The sequence below is a fragment of the Petromyzon marinus genome, chromosome 31, assembly GCF_048934315.1.
Source record: "Petromyzon marinus isolate PM22_M1 ecotype Great Lakes invasive population chromosome 31, UKy_Petmar_22M1.pri1.0, whole genome shotgun sequence".
Taxonomy (NCBI): Eukaryota; Metazoa; Chordata; class Hyperoartia; order Petromyzontiformes; family Petromyzontidae; genus Petromyzon; species Petromyzon marinus.
The window spans coordinates 13,797,498-13,820,114 of record NC_133697.1 but is presented as its reverse complement, the minus strand read 5'-3'; the positions used below and the strand labels follow the sequence as shown (position 1 = coordinate 13,820,114).

Sequence of the window (22,617 nt, the reverse complement as noted above, 5' to 3'; positions counted from 1 at the left end):
CACCCTCAATGGTTGTACTTCTTCTTCGGGTGTCCGTCGCGAACGATGATGGCCGCGGCGAACCCCCGCGAGTGACGTTTCCCGCACTGTCGTGGGGATGAGAGGCCCCAGCCCCCTGAGCGGAAGCATCGGCCGCATTGCGGGCAAAGTTGCTGCTCGTCTGCTGGATGGGATGCCCTTCTCTATCAGAACCCCTTGAAGTCGCCGCTTCCTGACAACTTCTTGTACAGGACATTGTCCACCTTTCATTGTGAGGATGAAGGTTGGATTAAGGGAGCTGTCTCTTGGTTCAGTATCTCGCTTAAATATATCTGTTGGTTACTGACAATCATGGACATAACACTGCTGATAATGCATTTCATTGCATTTTTTGTACGTCTTCAGTCCTAGTGTTACACGTGTGTGATGATACTGATGATAGTGCTGTTAATACGTTTGGGTGTCTTGTGTTTAATTGCGTGTCGTGGTGGGTGTATGTTTGTCCCAGGATTGTGCTTAGCGTGCTGGCTGGCCTGCTGTTGGGACGTTGTGGCTACTACGTGGCCCTCTTATGGAATTCCTGTGCATTTATTTTGTTCATGGTAAGTACGCATCCGGTAGCGACCGCATGCAAAGCACAAAGCATATCGTTGTTCACTCTCTTCGGGTGTGTAATTCGTCTGTCGCTGATATCCATAGATGTACGTGGTGCTGCTTGCTAGGTGGCCTGTCACACAGTGCGCCTGCCTGCATTGCTTCAAACGTACGTACAGCAGATGTGGCCACTGAAAATGCTGACGTATTTAGGTTAATACTCAGCCTCAACAGAACATGTTTTTTTTTCAGAATTATAATTCCCAATGTTTGACCTTGACAGCCAGCGCACAGCACAATGGCAATCTCTTGTAGGTCGAGTTACACACTCCGCATGGCGTTTTTAAACATCACACAGTCCTTCCAGAACTTTATAAGTAATGCATTCGATAATGAAATGCTTTCCAGTTGACAGGTAAATGTTTTATCGCCAAAGTGTTCCGTCTGCTATCAAGTGCATTCCAGATGGTTTGGTCTTACGCTCTGATTTGGTCATGTACACGACCTCTGGGTACCTGATCAAATGTCTGACTTGGTGGTAACCTGCTCTCCTCCATCCTGCACGTGCGCCGCAATAATTTTAGCGTCCCACTGCCAGTCACGGTCCACCTTGTGTTTCCCCGTTTCTTTTGCCAATGCCGCGCAGATCCAGACGATGAGGCTGAAGATCCTGCCGGACATGGACGTGGCGGGCAGGGCGCAGAGCGTCTCCGCCGGCCGCCTGCGCATGTACCTCACCGTGGCCATCGCGGCCGTGCAGCCTCTGCTCATGCTCTGGCTGTCCTCCGACCTGGTCTTGTGAGTGTGAAAAGCTTCGATTACCGTGCCACCCAGGGCTCGTTCTTGGCAAGGGAATAAATGTGGTGGGGTGGGTTATTTTTACATATATATTAAGCTCGAATAATGGACGGTATCATTTTTTTAATGTTCCACTCAATTAATCTTTATCACAACGGGACGGAAACGGCACAGGGGGGGCATAAGTGACACTGGTGAGTACGAAAGAAGGGACTGCATTGACGGTTGTGTACTCGGCACGAGCAAATGAAGCCTCGTCGTTTCGCTGCCTTACACCTCTCGTCGTGTATAAACAATGGACCACTGCCACACACGCATCGTTAACACTGCCCAAAGAGGAACAATATAGCACGTCAGGTGATATGAGGAAGGGCCATTGCACGAAATGTCACCTCGTACATCGCCTTTCAAGGCGACAAACGTGTTGAGCTTTTTTGTTGTTTGTGCTTGTGCATCACCGCCAATGCAGTTCGTCACCAAAGAATGTCTTTTATCGCTTGCACGTTAAGTTGTATGCTCAACATTTCTTCAACGGGGCCGACTGATGAGAGCGTGAGAGTCGAAGCCGGCCTTGAGCGTGGCTGCCTAAGCGTCCCCTGTGGCATGACGTTGGTCCTCAAGACCCATCGGTTGATGGACTAGAATGTTAAGTTATTTTTACTCTTGCCTGTTTATTGCTTATTAATTTGTTCATATAGTTTTAATCGGTCACTGTCACTCTCTCGCCGTACTGACGAAAGATGATTGCCTGAAATGCTGGCCTGAACGTATATTTTTCTGCAATACGGCAGTGTTAATGACAAAGCTTTTGAGGTTTATATTTACATATTTGAACAGTTTCTTATATTGTGTATATATTGATTCTCCCTGCATAAGCACAATGTGTGCATTCCACAATGTGTCGCATTGTGGAATTGATGACCTGTCTGTGAGATGTAAACCCTTGGCTAATATTTGCCCATAGGCATAGCTTACGGGAGTACTGGATTTGCACTCTTTATTTTGTCAGCTGTGCTTTGGGCGGTGCGCTCAAATGAAACGGTGTTATTACGTGTTTACACGATGGTCAAGATGACCAAAGTCACAGTCCGTGAGAGCCTCATGGATGGAAGGTGTGGATTTAAAACCTAATTACTGGTCCGCGCTGCAAAATTTACAGAGCGACACACAGAGATTCTAGCTTAAATTGCTGTGTATTGAAACCAGTGGTTCACTCTGAACTTTGGTGACAGTGTCTTGGGAAGCGGAGAGAAGCGTTGGGTAATTTCCCAGTGGACTGATTGCATTGCTAGGTGCGAGACATCAATCAAGCAATGATGTCATTGTCATCACTGATTGGTCTATTCACCAGGCTATGCTTTACTATGCTTTTGTTGTGCTGGTATCATGTAAAACAATTGTACGCTTTGAAACAAAACGCTCTTAGCTCATTCAGGGAGTGACTTCAGAGACCAATTGAAATAATCATCATCACTGTTGTAGGTTTGTAAAGATTGTTACGTGGCGACCAGGTTTAAGATCTCTGTAGTGTCAAGTTTGGCACGACTGTGTAACATTGATATTAGACTTCTGAGCCCCCCTGCCACGTCTGGGTCATGCGTATAAGGTTAAGTCAGTAGTTTTAGCCTACATTCTCTTAAAATATGCATGATTTTTGTATTACTTGTATGTTAGTTATTTATGAAATAGGCTCAAGTGAAATAAGATGTTGTTTACACTTTTTAATCATGAGGTTTAGGGCTTAGAATGGGCCGTTGCGATGGAGCAGCCCCAATTTTCAGGAAGGCAAACTTGTACACTGCTGTGTTGAAACATCCCTACCAAGGGTCAAATGTGCACCGCAGCTATTTGACCTCACTGCTCTTCGTGCCAACGACTCTGTTGGCAGTGGCTTAGAAGCTGGTAGACTGCATATAGTTTACAACTATTCTCATTACTAAACTGCCTTGTAACTAATACACAGTAAACTAACTTTAAATGAAATGCCCATTCTCTGCCCTAGGGGTTATTATGATTATCCTGTATATACATTCAATTTTAAGGGGGTTTTTTTTGTTGACGGATGCAAACTGTATATGTCAATCCGGCTTAACATAGCTTTTATAGCCTTGATGTTGTGAATGAATTGTCAACCGTGTTATGTGTCCCACATGTAGCCAACAGGGAAGTGATTGTAATGTTTTAAGGTGTCATCATGGATTGGATCTATTTTATCCCGTGGTAGAATGAGCAACCATTGCTCATAGATGGCGATAACATCCAGGGGCTCGATAGCATTCGTTTTATAGCCCACACTGTTACTAATGAGCCTCAGTGAAGTCATAGCCCATCATTGTTTTTTATATTTAAACAAATGCTTCTGGGCAGCAACTATCAGGAATACCTGGAGGTTTGTGGATGAAATGTTTTTTTTATTTTCATAATGATGTCATTTACAGAAGCAGCCAGTTGCACCTATTTTAAGAATCATCCAATGGGAGGATGAGGTCAAAGTACACAACACACTTTGGCCAAGTGGATAAGACCCTTTTGGCTAAGAGCCACTTATATTCATCGATTAATTTTAATTACTTAATCCAGTATGATCGGTTTAGGAGCCAATTAACTGAGCCTGCCAACGATGGAAAAAATATTGCCTCTTATTTGGTAATCTTGATGCATGGCGCTTATCGAGGATTTCTTGATAAATAAATGGCACTATTAAACTCGGCATGCCACAGCTAAAGCCAATGGAATTCCAGAACGACGTGCAAATGTGAACTCATGCTCTGTCCGTCCCAGAGGGTGCCCGTGAGCATAAAAATGGAAAGCTTGAATGGTAAAAAATGTTTTTCATAAGTGTGTAGCGTGTTATCGTGGAGGTGATGTTATGTAGTTTTATGCTTCCACTTAGATCAGAACGTCCATGCTATGGAGAGATGTTACAGACGTTGGGTACACTATCGACAGCTAAATCCGCAATTATCCCATTAAGTTCGTGTGTGTATCTTAAAGAGCCTGGATACACACATGCAATGCCTTAAAACCACTATAACAGAACCGCTTGTTTAAACTTGCCTCTGCACACAGACTAAATAACGTGTGCACTGATTCACAGTGACTGAATATTCATAGCAAACCAGCTTTGCTGTGCACTACGCACAGCCATTTGCAATTGTAAACACTCTGTAAATTAATCTGTAAATACATTTTACAATTGCAAGGGGTATTTTATTATTCAAACAGATTGTGTGGAAGTGACAATAGGATGATATGCATTGCACAAGTAGAAACTATCTCCTGTTTACACTGCCAGGGCAAGTGCCATTAAGAAGCGCCTGTTACTACAGCTAACATGATGCACAACCAGGTGCCACGGTGGCGAGATGTTAACTACCTCGCCTGGTATGCAAGAGGTCGTGGATTCGATCCCGACCCAGATACCTGTATATTTGGAGTTTGCGTGTCTCTCCCCGTGGTGACGTGGATTTTTCTCCGGTTCCTCCAGTTTTTTCCTCCCCACATTTAGAAACATCACGCGTTTATAGAGTATTTGGCTGCTATAAGTTTCCACGTGATAATCCATTTCGTTGTGCTGTGATTTGTGGCCAGCTACATACCTCGGTGGGCCTTACGTGGTTAAGTTAAAGCAATAGTTTAGTTTAGGTTTGACCAACGCCAATATTTCCCCCAGCACTGGAGTTGACCGCACCACGCAGCAGGGTACCTGGTTGCAGGCTAATTCAACCAAAGAGAGGCCACAGGCTAAATTCATATACCAACTGCCACCGATGTTGGACATGGTCAGCAGTGAACCTTGGTCACTGTGACTGTGGAGCGGTGTGTGTTAACCGCAATGCCACCGCCTCACTGCGCACGCACAGCTGATTCCGATTATTGCTGCTACGCGTGTCTTGCTCGTGTGCGCCGCTCAGCTGACCCTGTGCGTGCTTTGTGGCCGGAACAAAAAGTGGCGGACTAATTGTACTCCTCTGTGATTGCACTTAAATACAACTCACTATCTGGTGCACGTTGGCACTTATATTCAAAATTGTGCTGGGTTCAACAGCATTGAGCATGTTGTGTCAGCAATGTGGCAGTGGGTGGATGTACGTTGGAATTAAGCATTTCTAAGGTGTCTCCCTTTGTCCCGGCTTATATGTCTTTGTGTGCCCGCTTCTCTCCCCACGCCTTCGCTTGTCTAACGGCGTCCTAGGTAGCCTGTGCATGTCTCCCCATGCCAATGTGTGGCCCCCTTGGCTGACTGCGTATGTCTACCGTGTCCTCAGCCTGACTTCAAGACTCTCTCCCGGCATGCCTTTAGACCCCTCCATGCATCCAAAAGCCTCTCTACCACTGTGGAACAATCCAAGCAACATCATTACAATGATCAGTAGTAGAGGTGATTTTTTTTCATGCAGCTCTTGTTAAATCTTTATATATTCATTCCGTTGTGAGCTATTCAGGATTGTTGACTGTCATTCTGAAAACTACATTTACCACTTTGTATGAAGGCAATTTGTGTAGAGTTACATTATACAGAAGCAGTGACGTACATGTTGACTTGTCTCAAATACCGGCTTTTTCATGTTTGCCTGTGACTTTAATTTTGATATAAGTAGTGCACATTTGTAGAATTAAAACTTGGCACGGAGAGCGACAAGCTTTTAATCGCGACACGAGTTTAAATCCCGATCATGAGTGACAGCCTCACAATCCCTGTGAGGTCATGAAAATGAATAGCACCTTGTTAATGCTAGTTGGTAGGAAGTCAGAAATTGTTAGCCTATGGATGAACTGTTCCACTTTACGCTCGTTGAAATATCCATCACTGGCTGCACACTGTCAACAGAAATGAGCGCTGCTGCCCATCGCAAACACTTTAGCATGGAAACACTTTGGGCCAGATTCCCACCTTGACAAATTGGCTGCAACACTTCATCGATTTGGCCAGCTATTGATACAGAGACCTCGGAACATTTTTACATAAACTGACGGAAATTTACATTTGTCAATAACAGAATCTGGCCCTTGGACTTTGTGCTGTTATATATGACTAAAATTGTGTCTCTATGCACATATATACGACTAAAATTGTGTCTCTATATGCACATATACGGCTAAAATTGTGTCTCTATATGGACATATATACGACTAAAATTGTGTCTCTATATGCACATACTACTAAAATTGGCTCTATATGCACATATATACGACTAAAATTGTCTCTATATGCACATATATACGACTAAAATTGTGTCTCTATATGCACATATACTACTAAAATTGTCTCTATGTGCACATATATACGACTAAAATTGTGTCTCTACATGCACAAATATACTACTAAAATTGTGTCTATATGCACATATGACTAAAATTGCGTCTCTCTATGCACATATATACCACTAAAATTGTGTCTATATGCACATATGACTAAAATTGTGTCTCTCTATGAACATATATACCACTAAAATTGTGTCTCTCTATGCACATATATACCACTAAAATTGCGTCTCTATGCACACATATATACTGCGTCCTCAAAGGCTTGTTGGCACAGACTTTGTGCTCAAACTGCCTCGCCCGTCTGGTAATGTACATCACACATACAACAATACACATTGGTCTTTCATATAATCTAAATACAACCTAATCTCAAGCTTATTTCAAGAGCAGTCGGCATATATGCTTTATAAAGAGAAATAGACAGATGGGCTTTTTAGAACCCTTAAAATAACTGTCATATCTAAACACTTAAATAGGTATTTATAGACAATGTTAATCTTCAATGTTACTTGTTCGTAGGTTATTTGGTAATGTTGGATGAGGATGCCGCTGGTCACGGCACACACGCACAGTATCATGCGAGTCACCTAGACTGATGTGTGTCTGGCAGAAAAATGAGCCGCACTCTCAGTGGTTGGGTGACACAGCACACTGCTCCAGCTTAAAGGTTGAATAATTTATCAGTTAAATGTGGCATGCCGTACGGACAATCACCGGGCGAGGAGGGCTTGTGATGGGCTATGCAGCCTCCGTAATTGTCAATGTGACATTAATGATGAACCACTTTCTACACCATACTGCGTATAGTCTTATCGAGCGGTGCAGATTTTTTTTTTATCTCGCAAACATGATGCACATCGCCATTTTCCATAGCAATAAATAGAGAATGATGCTTAGTTATGGAATGTCCTTTACCCTGGTGAGGGTCAATATTCATTTTAAGTGGGCACTAGACCATAATTACTAAATTATGTGTTATTTCTATTGCTTTAGTTGTAATGTATGCATGTGGACTACAGTCTTGGTTGTGACTGGTACACATTCCTGGCATGGTGAACGGCATTGCACCACCGTTACATCACGTTACATCACGTGGCACGATGCAGTCTATTCCAGGTTGTTGCTGCCATCAACACTGTTGAGGTGGCTGCATGAATCTCAATGCCAGCTCCATGCAGACTGGCTTGGTTAACGGTGCACTGCCCACTAGGTGATCATCTTCGAACTGTTTATTTTTAACGGTGGTCATTATGTTGAGATGTGTTATTAATGTTAAGGTGATCACAGTGGAAATTATGTTTTTATATGCGGTTTTCAATGACGTAATGATTTTGACTTGGGAGTTTTCTGGACACTGTTCTTTAACTGAAATGAAAAAAAGCATTTGTACTTGTTTTGCATGCCGGGTGCACATTTGGTATTCACACCGTTCTCAAAGCATGAAGGCCATCACGGACGTATCAGTGGCTGGTTTAATAAGTTAGATATGCTGCTATCTAGTGAGTATCCGTTTAACACGTAGGCTTTCGCGAAGCTCGTTGTAATTACTGGTGCAACGTCGTACTCGGATTGTAAATGTTGTGGCTTGGCTCTCCAACACACCGGTGTGCTGTACTAGTGACGAATTGGCATGTTCTGTTTATGTGACAACCCTTACTAGTTGGCTGTTTCGGGTGGTGGCGAGTTTTAACGACCCATATATTTACGCTATCTAACCCAAAAAACCTCTTATAGTGAGTGTTCCTTGGATCTTGAGTTAAAGCTTTCGTGACTGCAGGAATTCATATTCTTTGGGTCTTTCGGTAAAGCCACGTAAAGTCACGTAGATAGAAAAAATAATCAAAATAATAACAATATCACGACGTTTCGATCGCAACACGAGCAATCGTTTTCAGGTGAAAAAAGAGGAGGAAATCTGCCGAGGCAGGCTGTTTAGAAAGGTTTAGAGATGGGCGGGGCAGCTAATGTTAATGTAGAAGAGGTCTCCGTAACCTGCAGTAGGTCTACACCAATCACAGAGCTGTTTATAAAGGTTTAGAGATGGGCGGGGCAGCTAATGTTAATGTATGAGAGGTACTACGACGCTGTGGGGGGTGGCCATTGTATTGTGAGAGATTAGCATGTCAATGTAAGACAGCGAAGTGGCCACATGGAGGTGGAAAAGAATGGCAAGCCACCATTTACTAACACAGCTAACGGTGGCTGTGTTAGTGAATGTAACTCAGAGAGTCAAATAACTGCTCGGTAGGATCGGAACATCACAGACAGTTTTGACCGAAACTGTTTAATAATGTCCAACCAATGATTGCTCGGTTTGTACCCATCTTCTCGGTTGAAATTGTGTCTCTCTTTATATATCTGGATTGCTTCATGAACGAATCTTTGTTGATAGCCAGTGGGTTTGCAGAGTACCTTCGTCTTGGCAAAATCAATTTCGTGTGTGCGTTAAAATGATGAACAGCCACGGCTGAGGTATTGGTCCTACCTTATTTCAGATCTGCCTTGTGTTCACGGACCCAGACACAATTTCAACCGAGAAGATGGGTACAAACTGCGCAATCATTGGAAGGACGTTATTAACCAGTTTCAGTCAAAACTGGCTGTGATGTTCCTATCCTACCGAGCTGTTATTTTCGACTCTCTGAGTTACATTCACTAACACATCCACCGTTAGCTGCGTAAGTAAATGGCGGCTTGCCATTCTGTTCCACCTCCATGTGGCCACTGCGCTGTCTTACATTGACATGCTAATCTCTCACAATACAATGGCCACCCCCACACAGCGCCGAAGTACCTCCCCCACATTGGCATTAGCTGCCCCGTCCATCTCTAAACCATTTGTAAACAGCTCTTTGATTGGTGTAGACCTACTGCATGTTACGGAGACCTCTTATATATTAACATTAGCTGCCCCGCCCCCATCTCTAAACCATTTGTAAATAGCTCTTTGATTGGTGTAGATCTACTTCAGGTTACGGAGACCTCCCTCACATTAACATTAGCTGCCCCGCCCATCTCTAAACCTTTTGTAAACAGCTCTTTGATTGGTGTAGACCTACTTTAGGTTACGGAGATCTCCCCCACATTCACATTAGCTGCCCCGCCCATCTCTAAACATTTATAAGCAGCCTGCCTCGGCAGATTTCCCCCTCTTTTTTCACCTGAAGACGATTGCTTGTGTTGCGGTCGAAACGTCATGATATTGTTATTATTGTTATTATTTTTTCTATCTACTTGGCTTTACTGAAAGACCCAAAGAATGTGTCCCTTTCATGTTTATGAAAGGCACTAATATAATAATGGTTGCCAGGAAATTTCAGCAGATTGTGCAAGCATCAACACAAAGAGCAGTTTTTTTTTCTCCACACATTTAACCAATTAGTGTAGTGAATGGCGGGTAACTGCAGGAATCTGTGGAACAAAGTGCGAATGTCAATTTCCGTCAAGACTTAGGGACTGACTTTGATTATCTATGATCGATTGCCAGCTCTTTAGAGGACTAGCAGAAAGCACAGTGCCCAGTCAAAGCCTTCTCTGCTTGCCAAGATGATAATTCCACCTGGGCTCAATCGTGACCCGAGAGAGAATAATATGCCAGGGCCGGATTTCCCATTGGCCTGAGCCGGCTGCTGTCTCATTAAAACCTTGTTCATGGTGTTGGTGGAACACTGGCCCACATATCAAAACGGATGTGTCTCTAAAGCGCCCATCATACGAGCCTGTGAAACAATTTGAATGCAATATGATATATACTGCCATTAATCCACTGCTGGATGAAGACCTCCAAATCTTTCGGTCATGGGGGTGGTTTGGCCATACTTTGCCATGATGGTTGGTGGAGGGAGTGCCCAGGATCAGTTCAGACATCACTCTTAACTGTTGTTGAACAGCAAGTGAACGCGTATCACTGGGATCAGAGTGCATTGCACTAATCGCTGCTTGACTGCTGTCCACGGATCGGTGCATTCATCGACTGGACTGCAAATGTAGCTGGAGCAAGCTAAATGTCCCCATTATTATGGGAGGAGCTCGCTTGCTGCTAAGATTTATCATCAGATGGAAATGATTTAAGGCTGTTTAACAACATTTGAGGCTGTTTCACATTCATGGAGGCCTTACAATTAAAAAAAATGCCAACTATTTACCATTTATGTTTCCAGAAAATGCTCACTGAGTCTCCAATCTTTTTTCAGGATGGTCCTGCACTGGGATGTCTTGACCAGTTCCATGAATTGACACTTGAGTGTTTGAGTGACTTAACACTTCATTATCATCGTTGTTAATTGCTTGACTTAGAGCCGCATTAATGAGCGTTTGGCATATGGGAGGAAATCATTGTACCAGGAGAAGATTCACTTGTACGAGAGAGTAACTCACAATACTGCCGTAACATTCTGGCCACCTTGCAGGCCTCTGTCTACAACATGCCCTGTTTGTCATCCATTCAACTACTAACCAGGTTCAAACCCTGATTCTATGATCTGACGTGATCAGGTGCATTTAGTGTGATGGGTATGGAGGACCGGGAACGTATAACTGTCACATTGCACGATCGAGGCACTACAGAGTGAAAATATAATGAAATTGAGAAGCCAGAAATTAATTACTGTTACTTTCATTATATTGTGCAGTCGTCTATCATTTAATTTTAGTATCTTTCAATGTCACGGCTTTATCCCAAGTCCTTTGTCACACCTATTAGCACAGTCGGCTACGTAGGGTGTGAAAGAAGTTCAACAAACATATCACTGTGTTACTGCAACAACTCGTTATGGGGCGCCATGGTAGCGAAATGTTAACTACCTCGCCTGGTATGCAAGAGGTCGTGGATTCGATCCCGACCCTGACACCTGTATATTTGGAGTTTGCATGTTCTCCCCGTGGCTGCTTGGATTTTCCTTCGGGTCCTCCGGTTTTTCACCTCCACATTTAGCAATACGCATTTAAGAGTATTTGGCTGTTCTACATTTCCACGTGATAAACCACTTCACTGAGCCAGGTTGCTGCTGAAAAATAACTATATCTCGGTAGGCCTTACCCGGTAAAATATAAAATCTTTAAAAATGTCACACTTAACATGTCAAGTCTGGTGGAAAAACACTTACACTTGCACGCCCTCTATTGAGTGTGCAGTGTATTGTGGGTATTCCGCGTGGCGAAAGGGTAATTATAGTTCACCTTTGTGCACAGTGGTACACTGCATGCTAACGGGACCACCAGTCTGAAGCACTGCTGCTATCTGCCGGTCTCATTTGGTACACAATGTTCACATTTCTATGCGAGTGTACTGAGCTTATTATTAGCGCCGAGAGATATATTTGGTCACACCCCACCTAGTCATTGTATTACACCAATTCTGCATTTTTCAAGTGTGCCATTAGGTTAATTTGCTGATTATCAGCCAAAGGATGCATGAATGCGCATGTGGGATTAGTTGTATTTGGGGTGAACATTTTAGTGGGCTTAATAATAAATAATGACGTGTATGTTGCGGTGCCCTTTACAATATTTCTCAACTGCAGTATGTTTGACCATCTGACAATTGAGCTGAGTATGCTTTTTTGGTCGTACTAAAAACGCAGCGGTTGGAGAGCTATACAGCACAACCGTCAACACCTACACAACATTATAACTGACATTTGAGCTGTCCTTTTCTATTATTCTTAACATTTGAACATGTTATTAATGAGCATGGAAGTACTACTGTCACATGGTTATCGACACCAATAATCAAAAAGATCATAGATGTTTACTACATTATCTGGTTGCCTATTGAGACAATTGCAGTGTCCCTTATCTTAAAACCTTGTCTCTTTTAATGCCGTTGCTTATTGTACGCAAGGTAAAAAAAAAAGGTGGACGAGATAGTGACCATAATTGTAACTCCAAGTAATCAGTATTCACAGTGTCGTATTGATTTTATCAACAAAATCAGTCAGTTTTGACAGTCATTGCTTGAAGCAATCTATCGAAATTGATCTGGCGCAATGTTTAATCTAAGTATCTTTCAATGTCACGGCTTTATCCTAAGTATCTATGCAACCTTCCAAAAGACAAATTGCTTTAAAAGTAATTGTAATGGCAAATGGACTGTCGGTATTTATAAAGAAATGTGTCGTGCTACCCAGTTCGTTACACTTAATGGTTGAGGAATTTACGTTTGTAGGTTCTTATTATAGCCTATATTTTACTTGACAGTCAATACTCGTCCTTCATATACTAGGTGATCGATACTTTATTGAATTGTTGCTAGATGTGGAGAGCCAGATTGGGTTTTGCTTCGATGGCCCAGAATTGCTCACTGAACTAAATGCCCACAGTTCTGCAACTTCAGCAGCCTTGTATGTGGCATTCATCTCTATAATTGCATTTTGTTGCTCATAGCTCTAAAGTAATGATTTCTTGAAAGAGCCACCACTGTATTGCACAAGTATATCGTTACCTAACATCAATCAAAAGTCAATAGCTTTTGATTTAAACATCACCACGAGGAAAGAGAATGACTTATTATATTTCCTTGAAAAGTATAAGGCATTTGCCTGCCTGATAGCCTCGTGGTCAAAGAAGTAGCCACTGAGCCAGTGTATCCAGAGGTGACAGGTCAATCTTTTGAAGTCCAAAAAAATATACGCAGTGTGCCAATATAAAATTTGTACAGAACCATTAACAACAACAAATTGGATCCAGCATTTTTGGAGTCGAGAGGTGGCGTATCACATTTGTCAAACTTTCCGAGCTGCAAGGTGCCCAGTAGACGATAGTGCAGCAAGTTTAATTAATCCATCTGTGCAAAACTTTGAGTTCATTTTGAGACAACTCTGTAACTCTCTGTGGCTAGCGGAGTTCATTGTGGACTTTAGCCGCATTGATAAGTCAAGTTCATTGTAACAATGAATGACTCCGTGTGCAGTCGCCTTTGTGAATTTCCATGTGATGATGAGCGATTCAACTTGGGGAGGTGTCCTGGTCAAATTTTATATCCAACATTAGCGTTTTAATACAACCCCGAGCTGGTGTTCTTGAAATACATGACAATCCTTATAATCTCCTTACAGATGGCCTCACAATGAACTTAATCATTTACTTGCTTCATCTGCCTAATCTGGCTACAGTCAGCAATGCCCTACTGCTTGGACAATTATCTTTTGTGAGTTACCAGGGTTTTTTCACAGTTTACCCCTCAATTCTTATATGATAATATAAACATAGGCCTGTTCCACTGCATACAATAAAATATAATTTTAGCCCATCACCATCTGGGCATAAAGTGCTGAAACAGACCCTTGTCTATGGTGTTATATCGACAGTCGAACAAACAATTGCGTACATATTTTGGACAATTTTTATATCGGCAAGTGTTAATCCAGATACCAATATGATATTTTAACTTATTTTATATGGTGGCTCCTTGCCTTTGGTGTGGACTATATTTGGGGTTGTTACTGTGTGATGTGCAATGCAAAGTCAAAACTTCAACCAAGATCTGCAATTGTATAAATGTGGTGTTTACCGATATATGTTGTTTCTGTTTTCACTCTGGTTATATGTGAAACTACTGTTAAGTACTGTATTGATATGAGCCAGTCATATTTAATGTAAAATATTTTGTGGAATAAGGACTAATATATACAGCAATGCCAATGTTTAAAATCTATTTCTTAAGGTATATTTTTAGTGTGTTTTGAACTGTTAATTTTATAAATGTATAATGCCCTGCTCTGTACTATTTTGTACATTAACACTGCTTTGGCTGTGCTTGTTACATGTGTAATATTTGACTGTTACATTTTTATGTGTTTAAGAGATTGAGCTGTTTTTAATTTTAAATGACTTGTTACACAATAAAATGAACAAATGAAATAACATAATGATGACTGCTGCATTTTTAAGATTGTGACTTCTTCGAAGCCCATGACGTTAGTCTGCTGATTACACAGCAATCGGTAATTAATTACACCACAATCATTGTCCCCTCCTGGCAGAATACAGGATTTTGAGAACCCCTTATTAGGGGGTATGGTATATGCAGTGTTTTTTTTTTTTATGTGGCGTCGAAGTGACATCAGTGGCGAGTGTTACCTGCCCATCACCAACCTGTACTGACCATCGTGATGAGGTATGGTCATAAAGCACCCATGACCACCCATGGAGAGAGGCCTTTATCCATTGGTGGATTGAGAATGGCATTTAATGTGCTGTGTTATTTGCACCGGGATTCACGTGATCCCTGCAGCCACAAGATGCCGCTACATTCAGCACAAAATGCATTTTAAAACATCAACACGTTTTGGGGTTTATCCGCGATGGAATAGTCGTGCTATGGAATAATCATGGCTGATAATTGTGTTTAATATAACATGGCCACGTGATTCTCTGCAGCCACAAGAGGCCACTACATTTACCACAATGTATAATTTTTTTGTCAATTCATGGATACAGGAAGTGGGGGTTCGATCCTGACACATGTACATTTTGAGTTTGCATGTTTTCTCTCCCCGTGGTCGTGTGGATTTTTCTCCGGGTCCCACAATTTTTGCCTCCATATTTAGAATCGACGTGCATATAGCGTAATTGGCTGATAAAAATGTCCACATCAGCCATGCTTCGTTGAGCTATCATTTGGCCAGATGGCTTCTGAAAAAGAGCTATATAGCTCAGTGGGTCTTACCTGGTAAAATAAAAGTTGTTTGGTAGTTTAACATCCCTGGGTTTAATCTTCCACAAAGCTCATGGTCCACCCTAAACCGCATCCGCACAAACCATGGCAGATGCGGATACCTGATGCACAAATGGAAAAGACAACGCTCCAGTGTTGCGACTGTGGCCATCCAGAACAGACATAACGACGCAATTCCCCGATCCACAAATATGAAGGAGACATCAGCGATACACTTCGCTGCTCCTGACACTTTTCTCTGGGCTTGACCAACTGAATGTGAAATTGTCGTTGCTCTGCATCTCCATCGGCTAAATACAAAAGAAGTAGTTTAAGCTTAAGTAATAATCCATAATGGGTTTTTTTGGGGGGTTAGATCGCATAAAAATATAAATGTGTCGTTAAACCCGCCACCACCTGACAGCGAATTAGTAAGATTGGCTTACAGGAGGATGTATCCACAAATCTGGCTGTCGCCTGATGATGCTAGTTGTAATTACCGACGAAACGTCGTACTCGGATTGTAAATGTCGTGGCCTTGCCCTCTAACACACTAGTAACGAATTGGCACGTTCTGTTTACGTGACAAACCTTACCAATTGGCTGTGTCGGGTGGTGGCCGGTTTTACGACATTTACGCGATCTAACCCCTCCAAAAAAAACCTCTTACGGATATCGGACGCGACAGCCTACTATATAATGTTGGCCACCAGAGGTCGCCACGGTCACTACACAGCACCGGAATAATAAATTAAATATATATGTTCAGGAATGGGGAATCGCCGATGGGGAGGCGGGGCAGTTGCGTGACGTGGAGCGGCCACGTGCGCGTGGCGCTGACGTGGCCATTGTTTGGCACGCGCGCACGCACGTGACTCGTGCCTCCGGGTGACCGCGCGCGCGCGCAGCATCGCCGTGCCGACTGACGGCAGCGCAGGGGCGGAACGTCGGAATTTCTCTTTCACCACCTCTGCTGTGGATCAGAATTTCTATAATGCACTGGAGGAGAAATTCCGAAGAGCCTTATAAGCTCTTTTTGTTGTTGTTGCGCAGATGTCCGGTAAGGGGCCGTCCATAAATGACGTCACGTACCTAGGGGAAGGGGGGGGTCAGACATTTGTGACGATGCGTGACGAGAGGGGGGGGAGGTTTGAGAAATGTGACGTCACATAAAAATGCGCAACTTTAAATAAATATAGACAACACGTTCTACTTAATTAAATAGACACATTGAATACGCACTACAATGACAATAGTTTAAAGCGATTTGAAAAATGTTTTATTTGTTTGGGGGGGGGGTCAGAGTTTTGTGACGTCATATTTGAGGGGGGGTCTGACTTTGTGACGCCGTGTGACGATGGGGAGGGGGGGTCAAAAATCGCGTGACGTCATTTATGGACGGCCCCGAATCTCGGAACGTTACAACAACAAATAATACAAAAAGCACGATAGGAGCGCGGAGTTATAGGAAAGGTAAGCACATTTAAAAAAAAACACATACGTGCATCTATGGGGCACGCACACAGATGATGCCACCCGGATCCCCTTAATCAAATACATCCGTCCACCAGACTCCCACTGTTTTTTTAGGGTTCCAGAACGTTACCGTCAATTCGCCAACAGATTATAATAAAACATTAGATTTCCTACACAGTACTTAAGATTATAAGTCGCCCTGGAAAGTAAGACGCACCCCACATTTGTGTCCGGTGTCAAAAGACAAACATCTGGTCACACACCCACCGGGTAGACATTAGCCATTGACACGTGGAAATCCAATTGAAATACTTTTCAAAGAAAGTGTTGTGTTCCCACTGCGGGGTTTGTTTGACCATACTTCACCACCCAGGTCAGTGCGGGTTGAAATAAATCCAGAGATCATTTACGTGGGAGCATATAAGACCGGTACAACAATGGATGTTTCTACACTGCCCTCTTGGGGGCATTGTATGTTACAGTATTCGATGAATATTGGTTTCCACATCATGTTCACGGCAAATACTGCCTCTTGGCTACCAGGATCATCAGGCGCTACCGCACGTCCCTGGTTTCAATATAGCATTATCATAAGCCATGATCGATCTACTGCTGGTTTAAGGCCTTCCCATGCATTTACATATTGTGTATGCTGCATACCGTATGCACATCGAGCAATGCGTGTTTAGTATATGCAATGCGGTCGTAAATCAAATATGCTGGGATTTCAAACACTGCTCCGCAAACTTGTGTGCAGACGACTCGTCACTTCGCCACGGCCTTAATTGGACTGTGGTTGTGAGCAGACTGTGCACTTTGTTTTGGGGGTGTTAATAAGTGCCACTGCTTAAAACACGACACTTTCAAAAAATAATTTCAACTTCCCCGACGTATTGTAATGTTCCACGTACTTTTTTGGGGTATTTTGATCAATACTGCACACACACACTTGTCCTCACTGCAATATTACAACAAAATAACATTTCATGCCACCCGTCAAGGCTGTGGCAGTCTGGCACGAACCGACAAAACGGGTTTTAGTTTTAGGTATCCTTTAACCCCCCCTCCCCAACATCCACCACCAACCATTACCCTCACCTCCCCCTCCTACCTCCATCACCTCCCTTCATCACTTTCTCCTCCTCCTCCTCCCACCTCCTCTATCACCTTCTCTCCTCCTTCACCTCTTCCCAACCCCTCCATCACCTCCCCCTCCTCCCAACCCCTCCATCACCTCCCCTGCTCCCTCCATCACCTCCTCCTCTCACCCCTCTATCACCCCCCCTCCCTCCATCACCTCCCTCCATCACCCCCCTCCATCACCCCCCTCCATCACCCCCTCCTCCCCCCACCCCCTCCACGTCCACGCTCTCCATCCCACATCCGGGTAACGCTACTGCTGCTTCTCTTGCACGCGGGAGCGGCAGTCTTGAGACACGCATACACGTGTGTACGTGTGTGTACGTGTGTTTGTGTGTGTACGTGTGTGTGTGTGACCGGGCTAGTTGGGGGTGGCGTGTGGAAGAGTTGCTGGTAGAGGGTGACTTTTAAAGGGCTGTGTATTTTTAAAACGCATTCTTTTTATTATAATTCTTGCGCTCTCTCTCTCTCTTCTAAAACACAAAAGTCCACGGCTGGGGCAGCGCAAGCAGAAGGATCACGGCATGGTGGCCCTCTCGCCTCTCTGGATCGCTTTCGCGTTAGCGGCGGCAGTGTGCGGAGGAGGGACACGGGGAGGTGACGACGAGGAGGAGGAGGAGGAGAAGCGACTGTTGTCCGACATCAAGGTGTGCGGCGATGAAGACTGCAGCAGTAAGTCGCAAAGGTGTCGCCTTCGTAGTCCGGAACGAACTTTTCGTTCAAGCAGCGCTTTTTGGAGCGTTCAGCCTGCAGCAGCGATCTCTGTTCGCGCTCGTCGATGGCACGGCACTGCGATGCCGACGACAATCCGCGGGGGCTCGAGAGAGTGATGTACATCACGAGACGAGACAAACGTGGAGAACTCACAAACGTAGACCCACAAGTATACGTGGAGACCCACACAGGTAGGAGACCCACAGAGTGGTTCACACAGTACTGAGAGGGTGAGATTGTGCTCACGCGCAACCACGCTTCGTCAAAGTTAAAAACCCCTTAACTGTGGTCAGCGATCCTTCAAACGAACATGATTAACATGTAGCCCCCCTCCCCTGGACGTATTTTGCCGTCACTCCGAATAGAAGTCTTAGACAATGTATACATTCGGTACACACACACGGCGACTTTCACTTGGTAGTGGCTTTCACCTGACAGCTCTCTGTCCATACCACTTACCCACCCACCCCCCCCGCATTGAATAACAATTCACACTCTCAGGGCGTGGTGATACAATTAGTTTATACTTAGTCGCAACAGTATAATAGTCACAGGAGGCTTTGATCTTAGGAGCAGTGATAATGCGAATCGTGTTACTGGTGTTTGTTTAATGGTGAATCTGCCGCACCGGGCCGGGAGGGGATATACAAACCTGTCAACCCCTTATCAGTGCCTAACTTATTACAGATCAATTAAGACCTTATTGGTCAGCCCGTGTCATTATAAATGTCAACGTTTATCCTACAAAGACTCATCACAAAGCAGAAACACAAAACAATAAAACGAAACAAATGGGTTTACAGGTATGATAGTGTAGTGTATAGTAGTGTAGTTTATAGTGTATAATCGTGTAATATAAGGGTTTAGTGGTGTATAGTGTAGTGTATACTAGTGTATAGTGTAGGTGGTGTATAATAGTGTTTAGTAGTGTAGTGTATACTAGTGTATAATGTGTCGTGTATAATAGTGTATAGTAGTGTAGTATATAATCGTTTATAGTAGTGTAGGGTATAGTAAGGGTTTAGTAGTGTATAGTATAGTGTATAGTAGTGTAGGGTATAGTAAGGGTTTAGTAGTGTATAGTGTAGTGTATAGTAGTGTAGGGTATAGGAGTGTAGTGTATAGTGTATAATAGTGCATAGTAGTGTAGTTTATAGTAGTGTATATTCGAGTGTATAGTAGTGTAGGGTATAGTAGGTGTTTAGTAGTGTATAGTGCAGTATATAGTGTGTAGTGTACAGTGTGTAGTGTATATTGTAATGTATAGTGTAGTGTATAGTAGTGTATCGTAGTGTATAGTGTAGTGTATCGTAGTGTAGTGTATAGTGTAGTGTATCGTAGTGTAGTGTATAGTGTAGTGTATCTTAGTGTAGTGTATAGTGTAGTGTATCTTAGTGTAGTGTATCGTAGTGTAGTGTATCGTAGTGTAATGTATAGTGTAGTGTATCGTAGTGTAGTGTATCTTAGTGTAGTGTATAGTGTAGTGTATCGTAGTTTTAGTGTATAGTGTAGTGTATAGTGTAGTGCGTAGTGTATAGTGTAGTGTATCGTAGTGTAGTGTATAGTGTAGTGTATCGTAGTGTAGTGTATCGTAGTGTAGTGTATCGTAGTGTAGTGTATCGTAGTTTTAGTGTATAGTGTAGTGTATAGTAATGTAGTGTAGTGTATCGTAGTGTAGTGTATCGTAGTGTAGTGTGTAGTGTATAGTATAGTGTATCGTAGTGTAGTGTATAGTGTAGTGTATCGTAGTGTCGATGTAATCGCCAGTTTCGCCTTAATGAGTGGTGGGTTGATTGAGTGCCACCGACTTTCGTTATCACGATGGCTTTATGGTTGTGTATCGGCGTGTAATATCTCTCTATCTCACGGAGTAGCTTATGTAACAAGTATGTCGTGTGAGGCCAAGGCCAATTAAGGTCGTTTTAATAAAGGAACAACCCAATGGGTAGGGGGGGTACAGCTCTGTGAAGTTACGTTTTGGTGTGGATATGCCTGTAGATAGCTGCTAACGTTTAAAAGTCTTACACGTTCTCGTGTGCGTGTGTGTATATATCACGCGAACTAACGTGTAAATAACACGACACGTAGGCGGCACGCCGCAGTCGCCCACCGTGCTAATCTGTGATTGTGTTTAACTTTATTTACACATGGACTGTGTACGTCTCGCCGCATACAGTCGTAGCTAGAGACACACACACACATACACACACGCGTACAGGAGCGTCAGATCTTTGTGCCACGACAACACTTTCACATTTACAAATGCGGCGCGTTTAATAGATAGTACGGCCGATTTAATGTCAACGTTTACCAATCCGAGTGCTTCTTCCCTGAGCACCCCCCTCCTAAGTCGATGTAATAAGGCAAGTGCTGCGTAATTGTTTTAGTTTTCCCGATGAGCCGTTTGCAAGCCCGTCAACCGAATACGATTTAGACGAAATGTCCTTGGAATACGTAAAAGGAATCGTAACGCTAATTTCGGCACTTTTAAAGTTTATAAAAAAAAGTTTGATGTTAGACTGTACAAACTGTACACAAAACGCACTGTATACACAATGTACTGTATGCACAGTGTACAGTGAATACAGTGCGCTGTGGGTACAGTGCTGTACACGTTCGTGTTGAGTTTTGTAATGGAGGCTGCCGGTCTGTGCCACCCTCCTCTGTGTTCAGTCTTTGTGTCAACGCATTGCTGAAGGAACACCCCTCCACGTCTTACTGGCATGGGGGAGCTTGGGGGGGGGGGTGTTTGACCATACTTCACCACGCGTGTCAGTCAGTGTTGGTTGGTGAAAGGGCGAGAGGCGGTGGGGGGGACCCGGTTCAGTTATCACTCCACGCTGATGTTAGCCGTGGCAGGGAATCGAACTCAGGTGCGCCGGCTTCATAGCGCGCGTGTGTGCGCTAACGCGTGCGCCACCGCTCCTCCGTACTAGTTACACGTCGGCGATGCAACGTGGTCATCGCACCGCGCGCTCTCTCTCGCCCTCTTCCTGACAAAGATCCCCCGTGTGGCCTGCAACAACAGACTGTTGGGGCAAGTGCTGTTAGCGTGTAGCGCCTTATGAAGAAGGCCGGCACGGGAACACATGGGGGGGGGGGGGGGGGGTGGCCAGCACCACGCCCCGGCCACCTTTGTTTCACCAGTACCGCTCCCCACACACGCACACGCGTGTACGCGCTTGTTGCCCTGGAATGCCCAGGCTTTACTTATAGAACAACACGACTTAACAACAATTCACGCTCACTGCAAGGCATCGATCTGCATGAACCACACGCGCGCATTGTCCTTGAAACTGAACTCCAGTGCACGAGAGACAGCCGTCTTGTGTGGCCTCGTCTCAACAGTGTTAGACCAGAGAATGCCAAAAGGCGAACTGTACAAAGGCAATGCAAATATCAGAGCATTACTAGCTAGGGTTGAGCAGTTGTAGATATAGACTCCCATGGTGAACTGGACTCCCGTGGTGAACTGGACTCCAATGGTGAACTGGACTACCATGGTGAACTTGACTCCCGTGGTGAACTTGACACCAATAGTGAACTGGACTCCCGTGGTGAACTGGACTCCCATGGTGAACTTGACTCCCATGGTGAACTGGACTCCCATGGTGAACTGGACTCCCATGGTAAACTGGACACCCGTGGTGAACTGGACACCCGTGGTGAACTGGACTCCAATGGTCAGGAGTCAGTAAACAAAATAATTCGGTAAAAAAATATTTCAAGAGCCGCAATGCACTGTGATGGTGAATACGAGACGGTGTGGTCCTTAAATAATGCCACGAAGCAGCACTCCTTAAAAAGCCACCGCATGCGGAGCCGGAGGCACAGGTTGCTGACCCCCGTAGCCCTATACAGATTGTTAGTTAGATTTAACACCTGATTTGGGTTTCGAACTGGGAACCTTCCGATTGTGAATCATAAAGCATCGTCAAAATGTTATATTTATTTCCTTTTGCCGTCGTTCAACTGCCAGGTGAATGGTTTCC

General features: G+C 43.9%; 2 protein-coding genes across 9 annotated transcripts in view; both read left to right on the top strand.

Annotated features, from left to right (window-relative positions):
* The window catches only part of LOC116947879 (protein YIF1B-like), a 33,395-nt gene extending 18,888 nt beyond the window's left edge, over positions 1 to 14,507 (top strand). For 3 of the 5 annotated variants that reach the window (XM_076071121.1, XM_076071123.1, XM_032964123.2), the window contains exons 7-9: positions 488 to 581; positions 679 to 742; positions 1,220 to 14,507. In XM_076071121.1, the coding sequence (XP_075927236.1) occupies positions 488 to 581; positions 679 to 742; positions 1,220 to 1,431 (370 nt within the window). In that variant the 3' untranslated portion in view covers positions 1,432 to 14,507. The remainder of the gene's footprint in view (positions 1 to 487; positions 582 to 678; positions 743 to 1,219) is intronic. The other 2 variants (XM_032964122.2, XM_032964120.2) reach the window with 1 other exon arrangement.
* Positions 14,508 to 18,131: 3,624 nt separating this feature from the next.
* LOC116947878 (uncharacterized) overlaps positions 18,132 to 22,617 on the top strand; it is a 66,748-nt gene continuing 62,262 nt past the window's right edge. The window contains exons 1-2 of one of the 4 annotated variants that reach the window (XM_032964118.2): positions 18,132 to 18,158; positions 18,399 to 18,583. In XM_032964118.2, the coding sequence (XP_032820009.2) occupies positions 18,436 to 18,583 (148 nt within the window). In that variant the 5' untranslated portion in view covers positions 18,132 to 18,158; positions 18,399 to 18,435. The other 3 variants (XM_076071118.1, XM_076071119.1, XM_076071120.1) reach the window with 3 other exon arrangements.